General features: G+C 48.3%; 1 protein-coding gene across 1 annotated transcript in view; it reads right to left on the reverse strand.

Moving 5' to 3' along the window:
- The window catches only part of MDC1 (mediator of DNA damage checkpoint 1), a 15,351-nt gene extending 3,461 nt beyond the window's left edge, over positions 1 to 11,890 (reverse strand). Inside the window, exons 1-10 of the mRNA XM_058432237.1 lie at positions 11,737 to 11,890; positions 9,680 to 9,818; positions 8,443 to 8,823; positions 8,288 to 8,357; positions 6,514 to 7,994; positions 6,303 to 6,362; positions 6,048 to 6,140; positions 2,457 to 2,678; positions 1,705 to 1,775; positions 5 to 418 (exon numbers count right to left, since the gene is read on the reverse strand). Coding sequence (XP_058288220.1) covers positions 5 to 418; positions 1,705 to 1,775; positions 2,457 to 2,678; positions 6,048 to 6,140; positions 6,303 to 6,362; positions 6,514 to 7,994; positions 8,288 to 8,357; positions 8,443 to 8,823; positions 9,680 to 9,815 — 2,928 coding nt within the window. The 5' untranslated portion in view covers positions 9,816 to 9,818; positions 11,737 to 11,890. The remainder of the gene's footprint in view (positions 1 to 4; positions 419 to 1,704; positions 1,776 to 2,456; positions 2,679 to 6,047; positions 6,141 to 6,302; positions 6,363 to 6,513; positions 7,995 to 8,287; positions 8,358 to 8,442; positions 8,824 to 9,679; positions 9,819 to 11,736) is intronic.
- Positions 11,891 to 15,021: the final 3,131 nt, after the last annotated feature.

Raw genomic sequence — 15,021 nt, forward strand, 5'->3', positions numbered from 1 at the left:
GCTCAGGGGCTGTGGGGACAACTGGTTCAGGGGTCTTGACAGAGGACCTATTTGTCCTGCTCCTAGTGGCCTGAGATGTGGGCTTGGGAGTGACTGGCTGGGCTGTGGAGGTGGTAGGATGGGGCTCAGGGGCAGCAGAGGTAGCTGGAAAGGGTGTCATCCTGGAGGACTTCCGAGTTATGATTTTAGGCTTTGGGTGGAAAGGCTCCAGCTCTGAGGACAAGCGAGTCTCTGGAGCTTCCTGACTCCCATATTGCCTGGTCTTACGAACGGTTGGCTCGATAGAAGGTAAAAGGGGAGAAAGAAGGGGCTGAGGTGCAAGATGTTTCTGGCTCTGAGAGTTAAGGGGCTTTTGGGGTGGGGCTCGAGCTTCGGGCACTGTAGGAGGCAGACAAGCATCTGGAGATTCCTGATGGCCCTAGGGAGAAACAGAAGCAAGTGAGGGGGAGGAGGCGGAGAAAAGAGATAGAACTTGGATACTGTTCTTGATACTCGTTTATGGTTAGATAGGCTTACTAGATTTCCACTGGGCGTGGTGGCTCATGGCTATAATCCCAGCACTTTGGGAGGCCGAGGCGGGCGGATCACGAGGTCAGGAGTTAAAGACCAGCCTGGCCAATATAGTGAAACCCCGTCTCTACTAAAAATACACACAAAAAAAGGCCGGGCACAGTGGCTCATGCCTGTAATCCCAGCACTTTGGGAGGCCGAGGCGGGTGGATCACAAGGTCAGGAGATCGAGACCATCCTGGCTAACACAGTGAAACCCCGTCTCTACTAAAAAATACAAAAAGTTAGCCGGGTGTGGTGGTGGGCGCCTGTAGTCCCAGCTACTTGGGAGGCTGAGGCAGGAGAATGGCGTGAACTCGGGAGGTGGAGCTTGCAGTGAGCCGAGATGGCGCCACTGCACTCCAGCCTGGGGGACAGAGCAAGACTCCGTCTCAAAAAAAAAAAAAAAAAAAAAAATTAGCTGGGTGTGTTGGCGGGCGCCTGTAGTCACAGCTACCTGGGAGGCTGAGGGAGAAGAATCGCTTGAACTCGGGAGGCAGAGGTTGCAATGAGCCAAGATCACGCCACTGCACTCCAGCCTGGGTGACAGAGTAAGACTCTGTCTCAAAAAAAAAAAAACCACACAAAAATTAGCCGGGTGACACGCGCCTGTAGTCCCAGCTACTTAGGAGGCTGCGGCAGGAGAATTGTTTGAACCCGAGAGACGGAGGTTACAGTGAGCCGAGATCACGCCACTGCACACTCCAGCCTAGGTGACAGAGACAGACTCTGTCTCAAAAAAGAACAAAAACAAAAACAAAAAATATGCTCAATGGATTTTCCTTTCTGTCTATGATCTCTCTTCCATTAGACTGGGATCTACCTGGGAAGCTACCTTTTTCCCACGGACCTGTCTCCATAATGCTACTATAGTGTTCTCTACACATGGATGATGGTAATGAAAACGATGGCTGGGCAAAGAAAGAAGAAACACGAAGGGTGTTTCTTTTGAGTCAGGTAGGAGATACAACTTGGGAAACATATGGAAAACAATGGGTGACGAGGATAAAGGAATAGAAGCCAATCAAGGAGTGACAAAAATGGAAGAAACTGAATAATGAGAAAGGAATAGATTAAAGTGAGGCTAGGCGAAAAAGCATTGGAGAGGATATAGAGATGACTTGTGGAATAGGAGGTAGAAAAAGTAGCTCTTACCCTGGAAGCCTTCTCAGCAGCTCTGATCCTGGAAGCCTTCTCAGCAGGTGGCATCTTGCAATTCAGGAGGCCTAGACAGAAAGTAAGCACAAAGGTGGCTGAGTTCCAAGCGGCTGGTTGCCCAGGGGTTGATTATCACGAGGCCTGTGTATCACCTTGGGTTCCCCTCTGCCTTCACTTACCTTTCTGATGCCTCCTGGGGCTCACTGGGGATCCCCTTCCACCTGACTGGTTCCCAGAAGGTACAGGGGCTGAGATAGGTCCCAGAAGGTCCCCCGCCCCCACCCCAGGCTCTGGTGTTGGGCTGGAGGCCTGCCCTTTCTGGTCCTGGCTCCCTCCCTCTGTCTCCCCTCTCTGTGTGTCTCTCTCCAGGATCACTTTGGGCACCTTCTCTTCTAACTCAGCTGGCTCGCACTCTCTGTCTGCTACTGGTCTCTCTACTTCTCTCTCAAATGCTTTGCTTGGAAGGGTCTGCTTCTGTACTTGTTTCTCTTGTATTTCCTCAGATGTCTCAATTTCTACCTTCAAACTCTCCCTATCTCTTTCAGGACTTGCACTTTCCCCATTTTTGTCAGATTCTTGTCTCTGGGTGTCTCTAGCTAACAACTGTTTTTGTTCTCTGTCCTGTATCCCCTTGGTTAATTCTTCCTCTCCTGTCACATCTGTCTGTCTTTCTGGTAGCAGTTTCTCAGTTTCTCTCTCCAATGGCCCTCTCTCAGGGCCCACCCTCTCTGCTGTTTCTTTTGGTATACCCATGACTTTATCCACAGTCTGCCTCCCTCTGCCTTGAATCCCCATTGGCTCTGTGTGAACTTGGCTCTCTGGATGTTGGTCTCCTGGTATTGCCCTAGGTGGAGACAGGCAAGGTCCGTAGGCCTCAAGGTGGGTGTCAAAAGGCTGGGTCTCAGAGTCCTCAGACTCTCTCAGACAGAATGGCTGTGTAGCCAGGACCTCCCATGGTTCATCTAGGGTACCTGGAAGGGGAGGAAGGAAGAGAGAGGGAGAGGGGGAGAGAGAGAGAGAAGGGGGAGAGGAGGAGGGAAAGGGAAGTACAGGTTGACATAATAAATATGATGAGAAAGGATTTAGATAAACTCATGAATAATAAATCTGAACAGGTTATTAAAGGAAAGCTGGGAATAAGGGTGGTAGTTATAACATTTAATGTTTGTCTCAAAAAGGTCTTAGCCTTGGGCAGGCCTGGTGGTTCAGACATGTAATCCCAGCACTTTGGGAGGCCGAGACATGAGGATTGCTTGAGGCCAGGAGTTTGAGACTAGCCTGGACAACATGGCAAAACCCCATCTCTACAAAAAATACAAAAAAATTAGTCGGGTGTGGGGGCGGGGACCTGTAGTCCTGTAGTCTCAGCTACCTGGGAGGCTGAGGTAGGAGAACTACTTGAACCCCAAAGGTCAAGACTGTAGTGAGCTGTGATCATACCACTGCACTTCAGCCTGAGTGACAGAGACTCTGCCTCAAAAAAAACAAACAAAAAAAAAAAAACAAGAGAAAAAGAAAAACATCATAGCCTAATGTGAGTTTCCTGAATAGTCTCTCATCATACCACTGCACTCCAGCCTGAGTGACAGAGACCCTGTCTCAAAAAAGGAAAGAAAGGTGCCGGGCGTGGTGGCTCACGCTTGTAATCCCAGCACTTTGGGAGGTCGAGGCGGGCGGATCACGAGGTCAGGAGATCGAGACCACGGTGAAACCCCGTCTCTACTAAAAAATACAAAAAATTAGCCGGGCGTGGTGGCGGGCGCCTGTAGTCCCAGCTACTCGGAGAGGCTGAGGCAGGAGAATGGCGTGAACCCGGGAGGCGGAGCTTGCAGTGAGCCGAGATGGCGCCACTGCACTCCAGCCTGGGCGACAGAGCGAGACTCCGTCTCAAAAAAAAAAAAAAAAAAAAGGAAAGAAAGAAAGAAAAACATCATAGCCTAATAAGAGAGTTCCCTGAATAGTCTCTCTCTCTCTTTTTGAGACAGAGTTTCACTCTGTCACGCAGGCTGGAGTGCAATGGCATGATGTTGGCTCACTACAACTTCCAACTGCTGGGCTCAGGAGATCCTCCCACCTCAGCCTCCCGAGTAGCTGAGACTACGGGATGTGCCAAAGTGCCCGGCTAATTTTTTGTATTTGTTGTAGAGATGGGGTTTGGTCTTGAACTCTTGGACTCAAGTGATCCGCCTACCTTGGCCTGCCAAAGTGCTGGGATTACAGGTGTGAGCTACCATGCTTGGCTGGAATTTCCTTCTTTTTAAAGGCTGAATAGTATTCCACTGTGTATATACACCACATTTCCTTTTTTTTCATTGACACATAATAATTATACATATTTATGGGGTACCTGTGCTATTTTGACTCATGCATACAATGTACAGTGATAAAACCAAGATAATTGGGATATCCACTATCTCAAACATTTATCATTTCTTTGTATTGGAAACATACCAAATCTCTTCTAGCTATTTTGAAACACACAATAAATTATTAACTATAGTAACCCTACTGTGGAACTGAACACTAAAACTTATTCATTCAATCTGACTGGATTTTTGTATCCATTAACCAACCTCTTTATGCATTCTGTCCCTCTACCCTTCCCAGCCTTTGGTAACCACCATTCTACTCTCTACTTCCATGAGATCCATGTTTTTAGCTCCCACATGAGTGAGCATGCAATATTTGCCTTTCTGTGCCGACTTATTTCACTTAACATAATGTCCTCAGGGTTCATCCACGTTGCTGCGGATGACAGGATTTCATTCTCTTTTGTGGCTGAATACTGTTCCATTGTGTATATATACACATTTTCTTTTTTTTTTAGATTGAGTCTTGCTCTGTCGCCCAGTTTGGAGTGCAGTGGCATGATCTCAGCTCACTGCAACCTCTGCATCTTAGGCTCCAGCAATCCTCCCATCTCAGCCTCCCGAGTAGCTAAGACTACAGGTGCATGCCACCATGCCCAGCTAATTTTTGCATTTTGAGCCACTGCACCCAGCCTATATACACATTTTCTTTTTCTTTTTATTAGAGATGAAGTCTCACTCTGTCACCCATGTTGGAGTGCAGTGGTGTGATCTTGGCTCACTGCAATCTCTGTCTCCGGGGTTCAAATGAGTCTCCTGCTTCAGTCTCCCGAGTAGCTGGGACTACAGGCACCTGCCACCATGCCCAGCTAATTTTTGTATTTTTAGTAGAGACAGGGTTTCACCATGTTGGCCAGGCTGGTCTCAAACTCCTGACCTCATGTGATCCGCCCACTTCAGCTTCCCAAAGTGCTGAGATTACAGGCATGAGGCACTGTGCCCGGCCTACATTTTCTTTTCTTTCTTTTGTTTTTTGAGACAGAGTTTTACTCTTGTTGCCCAGGCTGGAGTGCGATGGCACGATCTCAGCTCACTGCAACCTCCGCCTTCCGGGTTCAAGGGATTCTCCTGACTCAGCCTCCTGAGTAGCTGGGATTACAGGCATGCACTACCACACCCGGCTAATTTTGTATTTTTAGTAGAGACGGGGTTTCTCCATGTTGGTTAGGCTGGTCTCAAACTCCCGATCTCAGGTGATCTGCCTGCCTTGGCCTCCCAAAGTGTTGGGATTAGAGGCGTGAGCCACTGTGCCCGACCCCGGCCTACCTTTTCTTTATCCATTCATCTGTTGATGGACATTTAGTTTGATTTCATATCTTGCCTATTGTGAATAGTGCTGCAATAGTGTGTGTGTTTTTTTTTAAGAGACATTGGGGGTGGGGGTTGAGGGAACAGCTATTGCCCAGGCTGGGCTCAACTGATCCTCCTATCGTGGCCTCCCATGTAACTGGGACTACAGGTGCTCACTACTATGCTGGGCTAATTTTTTCATTTCTGTGGAGACCAGGTCTCTCTCTGTTGCCCAGGCCAGTCCCTAAATATTTTCAAACTGCAGCTGGTTGAATTCACGGAAGCAAACTCGCACACACAGAGGGCTGATTGTAATCAGAGTATGGAAGAAACATGTAGGAAGGCAAATCAAGAAAGAACGCAGGCCGGGCGCAGTGGCTTACGCCTGCAATCCCAGCATTTTGGGAGGCCGAGGCAGGCGGATCACTTGAGGTTGGGAGTTCAAGACCAGCCTGGCCAACATGGTGAAACCGTCTCTACTAAAAATATAAAAAATTAGCCAGGCATGGTCATGGGCGGCTGTAATTCCAGCTACCTGGGAAGCTGAAGGAACAGAAACCGCCTGGGAGGCGGAGGTTACAGTGAGCCGAGACTGCGCCACTGCACTCCAGCCTGAGTGACAGAGGAAAAAAAAAAAGAATGCAAAATTGGGGACACAGAGGAGGGAAGAGTTTCTTGTACCTGTTGTCTGGAAGCTGCAATGGGAAGGGCCAAGCTCTTGGGGTGGAGTCAACATGAAGGCCTGAGTAGGTTCATCCTCCATGCTCTGGACTGCTGTACAGGAAAAGATGGCCTAAGTTCATCTCCTCCATACTACTGCAGGGTCCCATTCCTGGTCTCCTACCCTACTCACACTAGCCTTTACCCTTCAAGGACCACCAGTCTAATCTCCCAGCTCCCACTGGTACAGGATTCAAATAACACAGAAGTCCTCACCTTCCAGGCCCTGATTCTCCAGAAAGCATTGGGTAGCTTGTAGGTCCAGATCTTCAGAATCTGGTAGGGGAGGAATATAAGATAGATAGTTTAAAACAAAAATCATACCTGACACTAAACTCCTTAAATAATCTCTACCTTTCTCTCCCTAACCCCAACTGTTAGAACCCTGGTTGATTTCAGAGGTCAAGGAAGGAAGGCCAGCACTTACCACCATAGTTGTCTTCAGAGTCCTTGGTCCCACCTACATGTTGTTCTCTCTCCCTTCCTGTGGGGACCTGGGCTCCCTCTCTCTGTGGCTGGGTGGATTCCCCTGGAGTGTCTGTGTCCACCACCACGTCTGTGAGGTTCTGTCTTGAGATAGGGAGGTCCCGCTCCACTTGTGCCACAGGTGGCCCACCCTGGGCCCCCACCTCATGAGCTCTCTCCTGCTTAAGAACAGCTGCAGCCCACTGTGCCCCAGCATCCCCTTCTGCTGGAAGCTGGCTCTTTCTTACATCTGCAACTGCTGAGGCTGCTAAGGAGGTGCCCTCCTCCGCATCTGTTTCACAGTCCCCATGCGGAGGCCAGGCTTCCTCTAGAGATACCACAAGCAGCTTTGCTGGTCCTCCGACTGCTTTCACATCTGTTTGATTTGTCCCCTCCACAGACACCTGATGTTTCTTTATATGTACAATGGCTGACCCTGGTGGGACTTCCTCCTCCACTTGTGTATTGATGTCCACTGTGGTGGAGGCTTGGCTTCTCTCCAGGTAGATCCCAGGTGAGCTCTTATCTGCTTCCACACTGTCATCACGGTCCCCAAAAGGAGGTTGGTCCTTTTCTGAATGTGCTCTAACAAGGGCTCTAATCTTTGTGTGACCCTTGAGGACAGCTTCTTTATTTTCCACTGGGAGCTCTTCCTCCTCCACATCTGTGTCACTGTCTCTCTCAGTGGTGGTTTGGCTTTGCTGCAGAAGGACCACACGTTGGGCCATGTCCTCTTCTGCATCTCTGTTCCATATAGCAGGCTGGCTCTCTTTCAGACGTGCCAAAGTCAGTGCTGCTGAGACTTCTTCCGCGTCATCTGTATCACTGTTGATAACCATGGAAGCTTGGCTTTTCTGCAGAGGGACAGCCTGTGGGGCCTTGTCTTCCTCCACATCTGTATCACTACCAGCCTGGCTCTCCTGCAGATGGGCCAGGCCTGGTGCTTCAGGACCCCTTGTACCAACTCCATGGAAGATCTTCCTTTTCTTCATAGGAACGACAACTGGGGTTGCTGGGATCCCCTCTTCTTCCGCATCAGTGTCGCTGTCGATGAAGCCAAAAGGCTGAGCCCTTTCCAAATGGACCTCAGCTGGCCTTCCAGGAGGCCTGCTGTCATCATCCACATCTGTGTCACTGTCCTCTTCAGGAGGTTGGCTCCTCTCCAGAATCACCCCAGCTGGAACCACTCCATTCCCTGCACCCCTCTTGACTTTTGTGTCATCATCCCCCTCCTTCACTAAAGGCTGATCCTTTTCAAGCTGGATTTCAGTTACAACTTCAGCTTCAGACTGCTCTGCCTCTATAATGGCACCTCTTCTGGCAGCTGAGGAGGCCTCCTCTGTGGCTGGTTGCTGACCTTCTTCCGCATCTGTGTCACTGTTCAAATTGAAGGCAAAAGGCGGTCCAAGGCTGCCCAGGACAGGGGAATGACCCTCTTCATCACTGTGAAGGGAAGAAAAGAGAGTCTATAGAATTTATTTCCCTGGAAGGGATACCCCAACTCAACTGTGAGCTCCTTGAGGGGAGACACGAGGTAGCATATTTCTTCTTCTGTTTCCAATTTGTTTTCCACTTGGCACATCAGATGTGCTCCATAAAAATTCAGCTGAGTGAATGAATATGTATGGTTTCCCAGCCCCAACTCTCACGATAATCATCTCTTTTAGAGATTGATCCTCCAGCCCCTGGTTCTTCCCCATTTTGAAGACTCAGATGTCTGACTCTTTGGCACTCACCTCTCTGGAATTATCACAGAGGAAGATGTGGTCCTTGATTTTTTTACCACACGCCTTTCAGAAAGAAAATCTGTCAAGAACAGAAAGGAATATGTTGACAATTGTACACTCATTATTCCTGTCTCCTCATTCTCCCTGCCAATATACAAACTTACCTACTTCCTCCTCCGAGTCCTCAGCCAACAGAAGCCTCTGGGGTTGGGTTCCTCCCTGTACCCTGGGTGTCTCTTCTACTGTCAGAGGGCCCCGGGAGACAAAGGGCAGAGAGACATCCAGGCGATGGTATTGGCAGAGCAAGTCAGCAAAGAGAATCAATTCCTGGTCCCTCAGACGGTGACTCACCCCAGGGCTCAAAACCTTAGGAGGTCTCAGGATTTGAGTACCATTAAGGCTCCCACAGTCTCGGAGGATAGGTGCCTTGTCCCAGGCTAAGATTTCAATCTCTGCATGTTGTTTGGAGATAGATGGAAAGGGCAGGGCCACAGAGCAGTCAGGCATTCGGCCTACCACATTCTTCCCGAGGTGTAGTGGGAAATCTAAGAATTAGAGAGGTAGGTAAGCTCCAAGGTCAGAGTCCTGGCCTGTCATCAGGAAAAAGTGCCTATTAGGTACTCTACTACTCACTCAAGGTCTCCATATGCATTAGAAAAATAAAAGGCCCTAGGACATCTAGGCACTGAAAGAGTATATAGGATACCCCATCCATCCACAATGGATGTTTTTTTACTGTTATAAAATACACATAACACAAAATGTATCACCTTAATAATTTTAAGTGTACAGTTCAGTGGCATTAAGTGCATTCACACTGTTGTGCAATCATCACTACCATCCATCTCCAGAGCACACAATTGGATTTTATTTGATTTTTTTTTTTCTTTTGAGACAGGGTCTCATTCTGTCACCCAGGCTAGAATGCAATGGCATGATCATAGATCAGTGCAATCTTGAACTCCTGGGTTCAAGCGATCATCCTGGCTCAACCTCCCAAGTAGGTGGGACTACAAATGTGAAATGAACCACCACACCTGGCTAATTTTTAAATTTTTTGTAGAGACAGGGTCTTGCTATGCTACCCAGGCTGGTCTCTAACTCCTAGTCTCAAGTGATCCTTCTGCCTTGGCCTCTCAAAGCACTGGAATTACAGGTGTGAGTCACTGCACCCAGCTTCATTTCAATCTCTTAATCTTTTATCAAAGTAAAATCACTTCCAGTGAGTCCAGGGTAGTAGTCTGCAACAATCAACTCAATTGGCCCCATCTCTTCCATTCATGAAAAAAAAAAAAATTCACATCTCCTTGAAACATACATAAGCTTCTTGCAACCCTCCAAATACTTTCCCACAAAAATAAAAGACCTATATCAATACTTAAACATCCAATACCCTCTGACCTTTTTCTGGTCCGTGGGCACCACTAAAGATATGTAGCCGCCCTACTGGCTCCACGTTACACCTCAAGGATTCACTGGATTGCTCTGTCTCCTCCTCTTCTTCAACATCCCAGTCAATAGCCTGGGTGTCCTCCATGATCTGGGAAGGATACACATTATCAATTATCCTCATCATTGGTTCACACAAACAGCATCAGAGTTATCAGACTGAAAACTAGGAGGTAAACTGGATCATTATGAACGTTGATGCTTCTCTTTCCACCAATCTTTCTGTTGTTAACCTTCTGAAGCACTTAAAATTTTTTTTTTTTTTTTTTGATGGAGTCTCATTCTGCTCCCAAGGCTGGAGTGCAGTGGTAAGATCTTGGGCGCACGGCAACCTCTGCCTCCTGGGTTTCAAGCAATTCTCTCACCTCAGCCTCCCGAGTAGCTGAGATTACAGGCACCTGCCACCATGCCTGGCTAATTTTTATATTTTTAGAAGAGATGGGGTTTTGCCATATTGGCCAGGGTGGACTCGAACTCTTGACCTCAGGTGATCCGCCCACCTTGGCCTCCCAAAGTGCTGGGATTACAGGTGTGAGCCACTGCGCCCGGTTGTTTTTCTTTCTTTTTTAGCCCATGCTTTTTTATACTTTACCAGACCACCTCAGTATGATCAGGTGCAACTGCAAAAAATGATAACAAAAGATGACATATATAGAAGCTTCCTATGCGTCAAGCACTGTTCTAATTACTTTATATTGACTCTGACTCATTTAATCTTCACAAGAACCTTGTAAAGTAGGCATTATTATCTTCCATTTCTTCAGATAAAGAAACTGCAACATAGCTGGGTTAAGATTTTCAGATCTCCTTGAAACATATATAAGCATATATAAGGTTAAGACTTGCCCCAAATCATCCAGATAATGTCTCTCCTCTAAAATCTTCTGATGGTTTTTCGTGTCCACAGAATAAAATCTGAACTCCTTAGCGAGACCCTCCATGATCTGAACTTCACATCTTGTAACGCCTGCCCCTCACCCGCAAAAGCCTATGGTTCAGCCAGAGATTTTCCCCAGTCTTCAAACACACTGTTCTTGTCCCCCCACATCTTCATGCCTTAGACCAATTCCTTGGCTTTTTCCCACCTAGCTTTCTGGTCCAACCTCTACCTATCCTTTAAGATTCAAAGCTCAAATTTCACTTTCTTTCTTTTCTTTTTTTTTTTTTAAGATGGAATCTCGCTCTGTCGTCCAGGCTGGAGTGCAGTGGTGCTATCTCGGCTCACTGCAACCTCTGCCTCCCGGCTTCAAGCGATTCTCCTGCCTCAGCCTCCCGAGCAGCTGGGATTACAGGCGCCCGGCATCACGCCTGGCTAATTTTTGCATTTTTAGTAGAGACGGGGTTTCACCACGGTCTCGAACTCCTGACCTCAGGTGAACCGCCCACCTTGGCCTCCCAAAGTGTTGGGATTACAGCAGTGAGCCACTGCACCCGGCCTCAAATGTCACTTTCTCAGCAAACCCTTTCCTGGCGTCTTCCCTGCTTTCTGGTGTTCCTGTTGTATCCCGCCTGTTCCACGGTGGTCAATGGACTTGTGCTTACTCTAAGATCTCTCGCTATATTGTAACCATTACTTTCCATTTCTGCCTTCACACCCACCTCCAGGACTCGATTAGGGGAACTGTGTCTTTCCCCTAGGGTCCATCGTATTCATTCAATGGTTATGGTATACCTAGTGCTGTTTGAAGTATTCGGCATACATCTGTGAACCAAACATGAAATCAACCCTGCCCTCGGGAAGGCTCATCACCGAGCCTACTGATGAAGGAACAAATGAGATGGAAAGAAAATAGCATAAATGGAATTCACCTGAAAATATGCCACTCTAGAGGGAAACTATTGACAGGTAGGGAAAGTAGGATGCCCCATGAATAAAGTGTCAACTCCGTCTTTATGACAGGCCAACTCAGCGGGTGCCCACCACGCTTGGCTCCAATTCAAAGAGCCACCATCTTTGGTCCCCACCTCAGTGGGTTCCCTTGTGGCCCAACGTCTCCCTGTCTTCATACCTAAACTCGGAGCGGGGCGCCAGGTAAGGATGAGTTATTACAGTCCGAGAAGCGAACTTCCAAGTCACCTCCGCCCAGTCGCACCCAAGGCACGCCCCTCCCGCCTTCTGGGGGAACCAAGATGGCTCCCTGGGAGCCGTGGGCCAGGCCCCTAGAACTCACCTACTTTAAGTCTCCGCGCGCGCCACCAGTAACGGTCGCGACCCGGGTGGAGCGACTGCGTGTGCTGAAAAAGAGCCGATTTGCTGATTGGCTCCTGCCGCTGTCTTTCAAAGCCGCAGCCAGTCGAGCGGAGGCACACCCAAAGCCCCGCCCTCCTTACAGCTCAAATGGGTGGTGTCTCCCAGGCTGCTGAGATCAGGTAATGAGACGGTAATTGAAGGCAGCCGTGCGCCAACAGAATAATGCACGTCGATTGGGCAGCTCCAAGGGACAACCCACTACCGCTTGCCCGCCCACCACCCACTTCCCGCGCAGAGTTCCAAACCGCGACCAGAGAGTCTGGCGCCAGCTGCCGGCAACGGATAGAGGGGCTGTGTCATAGACGTCCGACGTGTCTGGTACGGCCAGAGCGCCTTTCCTCGGTCCTCCCAGACATGGTGTCCGCTGACTCATGAGAAATGAGTGGGTTGCGGGTTGCAGTCGTGGCTGGAGGCTGCAGTTTAGAGAACAGCCCGTAGGCGTGGCATTTCACTCCTTGTTGCATTGGAATTTAATTTCCTTTTGATTTGGTTTGTAGTAGAAGTCATATCTTTCTTCCTGGGAATACATCTCTGACGGACATTTTGAGGTCATTTTCTTAAATCCAAGATCCTAAAGGTCTGTAGTCGAACAGAGAAAACTGGTTTGCTCTGTGTCTTAAAGGCTGTCCCCACCTTTCGAGGGGCGAGGGAAGGATGATAAAATCATTTATTTTTATTTTTTAATTAACTAATTTATTTATTTTTTGAGATGGAGTTTCTCTCTTGTTGCCCAGCCTGGAGTGCAATGGCGCGATCTCGACTTACCGCAACCTCTGCCTCCCGGGTTCAAGCGATTCTTCTGCCTCAGCCTCCCAAGTAGCTGGGATTACAGGCATGCGCCATCACGCCCAGCTAATTTTTGTATTTTTAGTAGAGACAGGGTTTCTCCATGTGGGTCAGGCTGGTCTCGAACTTCTGACCTCAGGTGATCCGCCCGCCTCGGCCTCTCAAAGTGGTGGGATTACAGGCGTAAGCCACCAAGTGCGGCCATTTAATATTTTATTTTTTGAGACGGATTTTCGCTCTTGTTGCCTAGGCTGGAGTGCAATGGCGCGATCTCGACTCACCGCAACCTCCGCCTTCTGGGTTCAAGCAATTCTCATGTCTCAGCCTCCCGAGTAGCTGGGATTACAGCCATGCGCTACCACTCCCGGCTAATTTTGTATTTTTAGTAGAGACGGGGTTTCTCCATGTTGGTCAGTGTGGTCTCAAACTCTGGACCTCAAGTGATCCTCCCACCTGGGCCTCCCAATGTGCTGGGATTACAGGCGTGAGCCACTGCGCCCGGCCTATTTTATTATCTCATAATAAGACATGAAGAAAATGGTAACTATAACACTTGCATAATTCATAAAGTCCTTTCGGTTGGTTATCTCAATTCTGTGCACAACAGTCAAATAAGCAGATTTTACAAACGAGGAGCTGAAGCCCTGCAAAGTTAAAGGACTTTCCTAGGATCCTACAGCTAATATAGAGACAAATTGAAACAAGTTATCTGATTGTGTATTTTGAGTTATTTCTACTCCCATAAAATGACTGTTTTCATTTCCCTAAAACAAAGCATTATATTTTAAGTCCGTAGAGAGGGCTTACACAAGTTGATGTTCCCTCATTTAGAAGGCAACTTAGAAATACATTCATCTGGCCGGGCGCGGTGGCTCACGCTTGTAATCCCAGCACTTTGGGAGGCCGAGGCGGGCGGATCACGAGGTCAGGAGATCGAGACCATCCTGGCTAACACGGTGAAACCCCGTCTCTACTAAAAATACAAAAAATTAGCCGGGCGTGGTGGCGGGCGCCTGTAGTCCCAGCTACTCAGAGAGGCTGAGGCAGGAGAATGGCGTGAACCCGGGAGGCGGAGCTTGCAGTGAGCCGAGATCGCGCCACTGCACTCCAGCCTGGGTGACAGAGCGAGACTCCGTCTCAAAAAAAAAAAAAAAAAAAATACATTCATCTGCCCAGCGCGGTGGCTCAGGCCTGTAATCCCAGCACTTTGGGAGGCAAAGGCGGGCGAATCACGAGGTGAGGAGATCGAGACCATCCTGGCTAACAGTGAAACCTTGTCTCTACTAAAAATACAAAAAAAAAAAAAAAAAAAGAAATACTTTGATCTGTGTGTGATCGAATGTGAATTAACAATGACGTTGACTTGATACTACATTTCTGAGTGGTTACCACATTTTATTGATTGTATGCCTCTCACCAGACTGCAACATCCTGGAGGACAGGGAGCTAATTCTTAATCATTTTGTAACCATAGTTCCTAATTTGGTGGATACATAGCAACTATCAAATAAGTGAATAAATCTCTGGGAAGAAGCAGATGGACTCTGTCTTGAGCCCACCCAATTTTTCCCCTATCAATTACCCCTCTCGTTTTTCAATACTGGGTCTCTTCCAGAGTTGCAGTGGCGGCCACCTGGTCAGTGAAATCAGCGAATTGAAAAACCACTGACTTTATTAACATGTCTAAAGAGGCAGGCTGAAAAACCTGAAAATCTATCAGGCATCTCATTCCATAGTTCCCTGTTTGACAAGAAGACCAAGGTATCTTCAAAGTCTGCCCTAAGGCCCAGATCTCCCACCCACGTAGGAGACTTCTAGTTTCACAAATCCCCGATGTCGGTTTCTCTAAACCATTTTATTCTTCGAACATACTCTGCTGACAACCTCGCTATCCTGAAAAGCCCTTGCTGCAATTTTGTTTCTCTTTCAAAACAACGACTCTAAGATTCCCAAGGAAATAGCAAGAGGGCGATTCCCTTCTTTAAGTATTTGAGGGAGCAGAAGCTTACTGAAGTTCATGCCTTGGGTCACCAAAGGCCAGGGGTAGCAGAGCACGGTGCCAGACTTTTCCCCATTTTTCGCTGAGCTAAGCAATCCTTTCTTCCCCAGAGGTACTGCAGCTGGGAGCTTTCAGGGCGTGTCTACCCCACCACCCAACTTCTGGAACCCCAGACTTCTCAATTCCGGTACCCCCGAGAACTGCTCACTTTTTGTACAAAAACCTCAGGCATAGAGGAAAGGAATCTTGCGCATGGTC

Source organism: Hylobates moloch, unplaced genomic scaffold (genome assembly GCF_009828535.3).
Source record: "Hylobates moloch isolate HMO894 unplaced genomic scaffold, HMol_V3 SCAFFOLD_20, whole genome shotgun sequence".
Lineage (NCBI taxonomy): Eukaryota > Metazoa > Chordata > Mammalia > Primates > Hylobatidae > Hylobates > Hylobates moloch.